The sequence below is a fragment of the Daldinia vernicosa genome (genome assembly GCF_022497035.1).
Source record: "Daldinia vernicosa strain CBS 139.73 unplaced genomic scaffold F5Y00scaffold_35, whole genome shotgun sequence".
Lineage (NCBI taxonomy): Eukaryota > Fungi > Ascomycota > Sordariomycetes > Xylariales > Hypoxylaceae > Daldinia > Daldinia vernicosa.
The window spans coordinates 171,015-180,824 of NW_025953951.1; the positions used below are offsets into that span (position 1 = coordinate 171,015).

The following is a 9,810-nucleotide window of genomic DNA, read 5'->3' on the forward strand; positions in this document are numbered from 1 at the left end:
ACCTTAGTAATTATAATCGCGATATATATAATTCCTGACCTGCCTTGTTTGGACAACCCGAAATCTAGTATCCGCGAGACTTATCCTACGTAGAAACTTCGTCATTGATTACGCGCCAGCCAGATTCGCCGTCTCAATTTTATCATATTGATTTAAATATATTTATCTATCCCCTTACTCCCTTGAGTTCCGTATTCCACGCGTAACGGCAATTTTAAGATTGAATAGACTACTCTTAACGAGCATCACTTGTAGACTTCTCAATATCATACTATAGATACCTATACATAGTATAGAAGATCTACCTACCTATAAGCCATGGCGGGTCATGTGTAAGCAGCCTAATGGCATCGTCATGAGAAACATCATATCTAACGCATGCCTTGAGAAATATGATGGACGATTGTCTAATATCGAACTGTTAGTAGATAATACAATCATGCGTTTAATTATAACTAGCCAGTACCCGTATTCTAATCAAGAATGTAGTACCACCGGCTACCCTCCGATCTGCTATTCGCCTTCTCGTCTCGCAGGGTGCCACCACACAGCAGCCATTTGTCGAACACATACGGGCAAGATTCTATGAGAATCCACCCCGATTCGAGGACCCAGAAAGACTATTTCCTGGAGACAATATTGTCTCTGAGGCCTGTTTGACCTACCTAGCTCAAACCAGATGTATCTTCTCGTGCAAGCTTCCTCAGGAGTCATTCCCTTAGTAAGGCCTGTCCTTTAATAATACAATAGTATTACGTCTGATAATTATAGCTTAAGACATTTCGTGGAGGCTGTTCCACGAGCAAGAGTTAGAGTACGTCATATTTTATGGATGAATACTACATATTCCATTTATCCCTATTACAATTATCTTACAAACCTACGGGGGCATTTTTCAGAGATCTTTGGCTCGTAGGAACATGTAACACACCTCTGAGATTCTTTCTTAAGACCTTTAAGCGAATAATGAGAACTCACATGTGCGTTACAGTGGACTAAAGACGGCGAGCTCGCAATGCTGCTGGCAAAGTTCGACGGGGACGTCGTCCAAGCAGTACAGGCACTTAAGGAGTCGTGTCCGGAGCCCACCCCTAAACTCTTGGGCTTAATCAATGGTCTTCTAGCCGGCCTTGGAAGCTGCAGGCAATACTGCGAGGGCCTTCATCCCCCTCTGCCATTCCCCTTTACACGTGCCATGCGGCAGCTCTACGACGTCCTGGCAATTCTATTTCCCCAGTACATGCGGGCGGTCAGCACCGTCAAGCAACCGGAACTCGCCGTATCTAACAAGACAGTTGAGAAGCACGCGATAGAAACCTTTCAACTGGGACCTTTCTACATGCCTCGTCTGTTCAACGGCCTGTGGCAGCTGTCGTCACCCTCCTGGGGCTCCGGGACCGCTCAAAGCCAAGAGGCGGCGCTTTTGCATGCCGTCGAGTCCGGCCTGACTGCTACCGATATGGCAGATCATTACGTGAGAGATCACGGCCCTTCCTTGATGGACTCTTCCTGATTTAGACATTAACTAGGGCGATGCGGAGCTAATATACGGTGATTTCAGGAGCAAGCTCGCGCCTGAAATACGAAATACGGTGTATGCCACAACCAAGTGGGTAAGTATGGCTGGTTTCCCGCCTTCTCCCTTAAGTCGTTTAATCTGGGAACTAAATCTCCGACTTAACTCGGTCCTAAATACCTGGAGGTATTCGTTATTAACTAACAGGGACGCAGTGCATCTTTTCGCCAATTCCGAAGCCCGTAACTACGTTATTCGTCCTCAACGCCGTGCGTGAACGATGTCGACGTTTAGGGGGGCGGGTTGAGCTATTGCAGTTCCATTGGTACGATGTACGCACCTCTCCGTCTAAGCCAATATCAGAGGTTGTTTTCTTATTTTAAACAGTACGATGATAAAGCCTATCTCGACATCCTACTCGAGTTAGTCTATATCACGAAATCTCACCCAGAATTGGTATCAGCAATTGGCCTATGCAACTTCGACTCCGAGCATGTGGAGGAGTCGTGCAAGCATCTCATCGCCAAGACTGGCTCGGTCGGAATCGTATCAAACCAAGTGCAGGTGAGTATGCCACATTTAAATAGTGCCAGCATTCGTTTCCGTTTTGCTAAGCTCAAGCCCGCACCTAGTTTTCTCTTGTGGACGCGCGCCCGCTGCAGAGAATGACTCAAGTATGTGATCAATACGGATTGAAACTGCTCACATACGGCTCATTTGTAAGGCGACCATCTCTCCCCTTTTTTCTTCGATATAACTGTTCTAGTACGTTGATATGTTGTATGATCCAACAGTGCGGGGGGTTCTTATCTGAGAGATGGCTTCACCAACCAGCCCCTGACGTATATCTGGAATCGAATAACTTGACTCCTTCTCAGCGCAAGGCGAGTAATTCCCACCATTTTCTCAACCATTGCATACCACCTAGCTAAAGTTTGGTCTTATAGTACTTCGACATGATCCTTAGCTGGGGCACATGGGACGACTTCCAGGCCTTACTCGAGCGCCTCTCCAAGGTAGCTCTTAAGCATGGCGCAAGCCTTACGAACATTGCGACGCGCTGGGTTTTGCAGCAGCCGGCAATGGGCGCAGTCATTGTGGGCACTAGGCTTGGTGTCTCGGATCATGTCGACGAAAACTTGAAAGTATTTGAGCTTGAACTAGATGACAACGACATGTCTAGTATTAACAAGATTGCGTTGGGCTTGTCAAGAGAGAAAATGGCAACCCTCTTCGACAGACTCGGCGACTGCGGCAATGAGTACCGGAAGATGCATTAAAATATCCGGTTAACCTCAGGGGCTTTCTTGTACAACACATAACATAGCTACCTCTTAGAGAGACCCGGGATAAATTGTATAATTGGTATTTAGTGCACATTCCAAAGTCTTTTCATCAGTCAAACAGATGGCGAGAGCCTAGAAACATATCAATGCCAGGCCCCTTCAATACATTTTTAGTGATCCAATCTATAACTCCTATTTCATGCTTGACTTCAATAACGCACTGCTAATAAACCATTACATAGGTACACATGTAGTTAGTGGTACGAAGCTGACGTTTTGATCCCATCTCTATTAACACAAATGAGCAGAATATAAGATAATCGTATACGCCTGCTCTATCGCCATATATCAGGCTAGAGTAAAAGCTTAGATATAAATTTGTCTCGGAGGGATGCCCCAAAAGGACTATCGCTAGATTACTATTTTGAACGCCAAGATCGCTATGAAAGTCCTCTATTAATCCATATACATCGGTTCGCTGCCGCTAACGCCTTGAACAACTGACCCATAATCGCCATTACTCATTATCGCATGTCCATGTTGATTATGCATACGCCCCGGCACAGAGGTACCGGCATTCAGATTTTGCATTGTTTGCCGTATGTTGAGGTCTCGATTGGACATCGTCCCGTTAACGGTAAATCGGGTTTCGGTAGTACCTGGAACCCGTTGGTCAAGATTTCTCGTCCGTGGTATGTCGAGCTGCTGATGAGACTGCGCTGGCTGCTTTGCGATGGCAGGAGTAAGTGATGCAAAATTTTCGTCGTCTTCCATTTCAGCATCAGCATCTTGGTCGCTATTTTCGTCGTGGACACCAGGTGGGGCAGAGGTAGCGGGAGCCATTACAGCAGCTGGTATGGCTGCTGCTGTTGTTGGTGTTGCCGATTGCGGCTCATTCAATTGCGGATTAGATGCTATAGAAATAGACCCTTGATGTTGGTGCTGTTGGGGTTGTTGAGGGTGGGCTGCCATTTGGGCTTGAGGAGCAGGTACAGGATTAGAAGTTATGCTAGTCGGGGTGGTAATTGTCTGCTCAAGTGTCCTCTGCCCAGCCATACCAGCCCCCCGCGACGACACAATGACTGCTTTCCATCGTTCAATAGCGCGGCCGACTACAGTATCGAGGTCCACATGGCGATCCTCAGGCTCAAGACCAACCCCCCTATAACCCTTGCTTCCTAGATCTAACAAATACGAGAGTAGCGATTCTTCGATAGGAATCGTTGCTGGAGGAACTATCCTGAACTCCCTCGGTTGTTGTAGACGATTGAGGTGATCGATCTGAGTCTTGAGGTTCTCATTCTCTTGTCTCATAGAGAAATGGGTCTGTTTCAACTTTTCCACTTCCTTCTGCCGTCTCCCTACACTCCTCGCCAACTCAAGGCCCCAAAGCTCAGTCCTTCTTTGAACTGGAAGTTGTTCCCAAACATGATAAGTCGATTGCAAATGCTCACAGACCTGCGCCTCGAGCTTGGTCGCAGCCTCTTCCGCCTTCTTCACGGCCTCGCGCACATCGCGAGGGAAAGGTGTTTGAGAGGGAGGATATGTCAAATCCTCATGTGATGAAGTAGTTGCCGTAGCGCAAGCGACTTTCCATTTCCTGAATTCTTCTTTGAAATACGCCTTAAGCGCTTCAAATTGCTTCTGCGCTGGGGGTTGTATAGACCAAGAAGACGATGTCGGGTGCGGCGTAGAGGAGAATAACGTAGGAGGTGCTTGGAGACATTGGAGGGTGAGAGCGGGGAAGTCAAGAGAAAGGGGATCGAAATCGAACGGAAGAGAATCCATGTCTATTTGCTGCCTGAATCGACGTAACCAGTTAGTATCACGTAGTAACATGTTGGGAAGATATCCTTACTTGGCGGCCCTCCACGAACTAAGCAGTTCTCGAAGTGCCAGCTCGGCAGCCCTTGCTGTGTCCATAGCATCCGAAAGCTTCTGCCTCGCATCTAACTGAGATTTCTGAACCGTTCTACTCGGTGCACGCTGCATGGGAAGCCGCCTGGAATCCTGGCCGCTACCATCGTCTGGGTTGCCCTTGAACTCCCCGCTCCTCGCCGGAATATCATTGATTACACCAGTAGCCTCCCAGGTGGGCTGAAAGGGATATCTGGGCATCTGGTGGTCTACGACAAAATGACCATCTTTCGGTATAGCACTCGGCTTTGCGATAGAATCGGGCGCGGGGCTCTTTCTCGAAGAGGTTGTCGGGGTGCCCGGAGTCGAGGTATCTCGCCGCGCTAAAGAGCCCCTTGGCTGTCTGCGAGTGATGCTCCCTCGCATCTTCTTGATAGCTTCAACATCGTGAACACCATCTGGAGCTTTAGGATTCTTCTCTTTGATATACAGATCTAGATGCCTTCCCAATGACGAAGATGTGAATGCTTGACCACAGTACGGACAATTCCTATCCTTTGCCGCGCCTGCTTTGGCACCGCCCGGAGATTCGGCGGCGGCGGCAGGGAGGATTATTCCCTCGGACATGGCTAGGGAAGCTCGGGTTGGATTCAAACGAAGATGGTTTAATAAACAATATTATTATAGTTTAGTTTGGATAACGAACGGCGTGCGAGAATATGGCAATCGTAGAGGAGCAGAGCCTCGAAAAGAGATATAGGTATATAGGTATTATCTTCAACAGCCGCCCCGAGGGAGCATCTTCCGTCCGGATCTCATCCAGGAAGAAGGCTCCCAAAAGGAATCCTAGGAGTCAACAAAGAGTCCTGTAATGTCTTGGTCATTTATGTCAGAGAATTGTTACGAGAGAAGAGGGAATTGAAGTGGTTTCTTGCGAAAAGTGATATATGTAAGTGTTAGTTAAATGTACTTGTTTCTTTGAGAACGAAATGTTATGTTTGGTCCCTTTTTTTTCTTGGGGGATTTTCCGTTCAGGGGGGTCAGGGGCTACCTTAGCTTAGAATATCGCATGTACTTCTCTTACGAGGTACAGTATTGTATGTACCTACAGAGCAGAGCGGTACGTTAGCGTTAGCGTGAACTTGGATTACTTCCACTGCTTCCACTACTTCCATCCGAGGTACATACCTACCTAGGTACCTATTTCTAGTCGCGTCTATAACAAGACAAGCAAGCACCACCGATATATATACTATTGCATATTATATATCTACGTACCTTATATAATATTTTATACAATTTCATATAGCGTGTTCCTTATATATTTATCAAGTAACATCAGTCACTTTCACCTTGCATCACCTTGCAGAATGTAGCAGTCTACATACAACCTTGAACATTGACAGCTTCACTTAATTATTATAGACACTGTACGCGTGGATGTGAGCACTGTTTCAAAAACAGGTACGCTACTGAGGCCAGAACCGGGAATGGTGGGTCTAGAAGCAGGTCTAATGTAGCTTCTAAGGTCCGCGTATGTACATATCTTATTCCGCTCAATAGGAGTTCTAAATTCGGACTCCACAGATTCGTCTAACCAAGATAGTTATAGACTGCTGACGGGCCAGCTGCTTACAGCCGTTGAATGTTTGAATTACCGGTATCTTAGGTTAGGTACAAAATACATACATATGTATTAGCAAATAAAGCACGGACCAGCTCAAGCTCTGCAATAACAAACTTGCATACAATTGAACCCATAACTTACTTCAGCTCTGCTTTGATTTGTCGCAATAACTTCATCGCAACCCTGTTATATCTAATTGATCTGTTTCTTCCATTTTCCGTATCTATAGTTCCCGTTAATCAATCCGCTCCCGGAGAATCGATCTAGTTATCATACGCGTTCCCTTCTGCGCAAGACCAAAATGCCACCTGGTACGTCATCCAATTCTATTACAACCATGTCGTCGCGAAGTTGACTTCAAATTACGCGAGCGCGACGCCCCAGCGCCGTTTCTCCCTCCCCACCTATTCGAATCCTGATCAATTTCGAACGATCCTCCGCATCCATTGAAGCTAACGATTTACTCGTAGCTATTAGCGACGACGAAGCCTCCAACGTTGGCGAAGTTACCGTTCCTCTACTTTCGACGCGCGGAAAGAAAGCTCGGGCTAGCCTAGATGATGACGATCGCGAGATGCGTGGTGTTGTGAAAGGCGATGTCGCAAAAGACGATGTCGCGAATGGCGATGGCGACGATGGACAAGGAGAAGACGACGAAAACTTAGACGAGGATGAGTGCGTAGCGCACCCACGTAAATTGATTTAAAAGAAACAGTCAAGCAGCTGTTGCTAACTAAAATCTAGGTATATCGTCGAGAAGATCCTCGCTCATGTCGTTGAACCCGATGTAAGTGGCAAGTGAATACTCATGTCGAAAAGCTTGCCAACAAATTGTATAGGGCGCATTGAAATTTAAGGTCAAGTGGGAAGGTTGGGAGAAAAAATCGGATCAGACGTGGGAAAGTTACGAGAGCCTCATGTTAGTATGATCCCTCCCGGCTCGTTATTCTACGGGCGGTTCTCGACCCTGTCTCTGTGCTAGTTCGCGGTATCTAACAGTCTTCGATCAGCGAGAACGCCTCCGATATTGTAGAAGAGTACCTTAGTCGTTTCGGCGGACTAGAAAAGATTCTAGATGAAGGGAAATCCGCACTAAAGACGAAAAAGCGCGGTCGACCTGCGTCAGGAACCCCAACTAATGGCACAAAGCGGCGGCGCAACGAAAGTCATCCTGCTTCAGAAACCCCTCCAGCTAGCAACCGAGCCTGGAAGCCTCCGGTAGGTTCCTGGGAAGATGAGGTCGAATCTATCGATGCTTGCCATGATGAAGTCCAGGGCAAGTTAGTTGTATACCTTACCTGGAAGAATGGAAACAAAACCCAACATGATACCAAAGTCGTATACAAACGATGCCCGCAAAAGGTCTGTTCGCAATATTAAAGTACCTTTCTCAACATATTTGCTAATAGATTATTGCAGATGCTTCAGTTCTACGAGCAACACGTCAAAATTGTTATGGCATCATCAGATGGCGCTGTCAAAGAGGAATAACGCGTATTTATGATACGAGCCGAGTATACCAGTTAAGGGCTAGTCGGAAGACTGGAGTCTAACAGGAACTAGCAGGTGACAAAAATAGCAATACTGAATAAGGGCTTGGATGATGCCTCAATACTAACACAAATACTGGATTCTTATATGAATTTCTAGTCTGTACAATTGTACAATGAATAGTGGGCGATCGCAAGGAGATGAAAGGTCTCAATACTATAACACTATACATAGGTTATCGGCAGAAGACGCGGCGTCGACGCGATGCGAGTGCGATAACCCGGTCAATTGCCGAACGCGTTGAGAAAATTCTAATCTTTTATATTTTACTTCTGATGACCTCCCGCTTAATTATAATAGCTACTACCTAGTCGCTTATAAGTTTCAGTATAATCTCGTCTTGGATCCTCTCCGCCTTGGTAGCTTCGCGTTGTTATAGAGGGATATCTACAGTTTTCAATTGTGAAATCATCTGGCTCTCTGGTTATACCCCTGTATACTACTGTATATACATATCTGACAATTAACGCGTACCTAAGCATATCAGGGCTACTAGGCGTGGTGGCATGATGCAGCGCGAAATCCGGAGGTTGGGGAATAAGACGCTAAAACGGTTAGGCTCGAAGCTCGGGCCAGTTTTCTCCCTTGTTACCCCCTGCATCAAGCTGCTGCCAACCACCGGGTAAGAAAGCTAACCTACCCCTGCTTCTTCCCGACTTACCGTACCGTACCGTACACTACCGGTCTAGGTCAGGTACCCCCCGGCTGCCCAGCTGTTCGCTGTTCGCTGTTCCAAGCCAGCTAAGAAACCTCCTTCCTGCCTTGCGGATTTTTAGGCCCAGCCTCGCTATTTACTCGAATAGAATGGCGGGGCAACCAACAGTATTTGTACCTCGATGCCCATTCCATTCGCAATGTCCCTTTTTATTTTATTTTTCGTTCTCTTTCTGTTAGCTTTTATGTATCTCGCTTGCTTACGATCTGAATAAAGTACCTACATACATTTTTATGTTAGGTATCTTCTATCTTTTGAATTTTGTCCAAGCAGCACAGCGTTGAAGTTATTACATCCGTTCCCGACTGTCAAAGGGGACCACCATCCATCACTTCGCTATCTATCTATCGTTGCTTATCGTTATCGCGTCGACGATACGTTGTGCAGCGTCACATCATTCGATAACTTCCTATTTTAGACGACGACGAGATAAGAGTGTCCTACCTTAGGTAGTTATCAATTTGTCTTAAATAGCCAGGCAGCTTAATTCCATTGGAATTTGACTAGGCTGAAGAAATAACATCGCCATCGTCTCAAACCACTCCTTCATCTACACCCTCCTTCTTTCCAGACAAACCGCAAGGATGAAGGAAAACGACGTCATCGCCATCATCATTATCCTCCTCTTCATCGTCCTAGCCCTCATCGCCTTTGGTATCTACAGATTAGTCCACATGGCCCGGGCACAAGGCACAGTCTCCGAAGAGAGCGGGACAGGATCCAACATAACGGACGACGAGTAAGACTGGAAGATGTCTTATACGAAAAGATGATCTACGGCAAGGGTTCTTTCTACCTTTTGGATCCTAGACCTTATCTCTTAATTCTTTATTTATTCGGCGCCATCACAATTTCCTTGTTCGGAAACCCCCTTTACGGCAGCCATCCCCACATCCAGCGGTGTCGCCCTTGAGGGTTCGGCATGCTTATCAAGCGGTTATGTCTGCCCTTCCCGAGCAGACTCTCCGAGTTTTCAAAGCCAGGACTTTTCCGGCTGTAATCGAAAGCCACCCGCAGAAGAGGCGGCAGCGGCGGCCACACGGACGTGGCCACCGAGCCTAGCGGGGGTATAACATTATCATTTGCATGCATATATTTACGGCATTTACGATCTGTATGTATATATAAAAGGAGAAACGGGTATCGGGGATCACGGGCGCGAGTACGCATCACCTTATTAGGGCTCAGGGATGCAAATGTTTGATATTTTGGGTGACGTATATTATGTGGGTTATGTTTGATATTTTGGGTGACGTAT

The 9,810-nt window shown here is 46.7% G+C and overlaps 4 protein-coding genes across 4 annotated transcripts; 3 read left to right on the top strand and 1 right to left on the bottom strand.

Annotated features, from left to right (window-relative positions):
* Positions 1-318: 318 nt before the first annotated feature.
* Positions 319-2,796, top strand: F5Y00DRAFT_263685 (aldo/keto reductase; the record flags this gene model as incomplete). Its single annotated transcript, XM_048011548.1, has 9 exons — positions 319-332; positions 389-420; positions 490-721; positions 772-814; positions 992-1,474; positions 1,530-1,613; positions 1,732-1,848; positions 1,904-2,080; positions 2,464-2,796. 9 exons carry the CDS (start codon positions 319-321, stop codon positions 2,794-2,796), a joined length of 1,515 nt encoding a protein of 504 aa, XP_047863252.1.
* A 197-nt stretch (positions 2,797-2,993) lies between these two features.
* Positions 2,994-5,646, bottom strand: F5Y00DRAFT_241665 (uncharacterized protein). The gene is made up of 2 exons (XM_048008402.1): positions 4,661-5,646; positions 2,994-4,603 (listed from the first exon to the last, which is right to left on the bottom strand). Exons 1-2 carry the CDS (start codon positions 5,284-5,286, stop codon positions 3,259-3,261), a joined length of 1,971 nt encoding a protein of 656 aa, XP_047863253.1. The 5' UTR covers positions 5,287-5,646; the 3' UTR covers positions 2,994-3,258.
* A 753-nt stretch (positions 5,647-6,399) lies between these two features.
* Positions 6,400-7,951, top strand: F5Y00DRAFT_120821 (heterochromatin protein one). Its single transcript, XM_048004040.1, has 6 exons — positions 6,400-6,597; positions 6,757-6,961; positions 7,031-7,073; positions 7,126-7,205; positions 7,297-7,648; positions 7,706-7,951. Exons 1-6 carry the CDS (start codon positions 6,588-6,590, stop codon positions 7,775-7,777), a joined length of 762 nt encoding a protein of 253 aa, XP_047863254.1. The 5' UTR covers positions 6,400-6,587; the 3' UTR covers positions 7,778-7,951.
* Positions 7,952-9,136: 1,185 nt separating this feature from the next.
* On the top strand, positions 9,137-9,625 carry F5Y00DRAFT_263688 (uncharacterized protein; the record flags this gene model as incomplete). Its single annotated transcript, XM_048011549.1, has 2 exons — positions 9,137-9,291; positions 9,451-9,625. The coding sequence occupies 2 exons, from the start codon at positions 9,137-9,139 to the stop codon at positions 9,623-9,625; spliced, it is 330 nt and encodes a 109-aa protein (XP_047863255.1).
* Between the last annotated feature and the right edge of the window lie 185 nt (positions 9,626-9,810).

Coding starts and splice junctions, on each gene's coding strand:
- F5Y00DRAFT_241665 (XM_048008402.1), bottom strand. CDS start 5,286: ATGTCCGAGGGAATAATCCTCCCTGCCGCCGCCGCCGAATCTCCGGGC. Junction 4,604..4,660: donor AGTTCGTGGAGGGCCGCCAA/GTAAGGATATCT, acceptor ACGTCGATTCAG/GCAGCAAATAGACATGGATT.
- F5Y00DRAFT_120821 (XM_048004040.1), top strand. Junction 7,074..7,125: donor CTCATGTCGTTGAACCCGAT/GTAAGTGGCAAG, acceptor CAAATTGTATAG/GGCGCATTGAAATTTAAGGT. Junction 7,206..7,296: donor GAAAGTTACGAGAGCCTCAT/GTTAGTATGATC, acceptor GTCTTCGATCAG/CGAGAACGCCTCCGATATTG.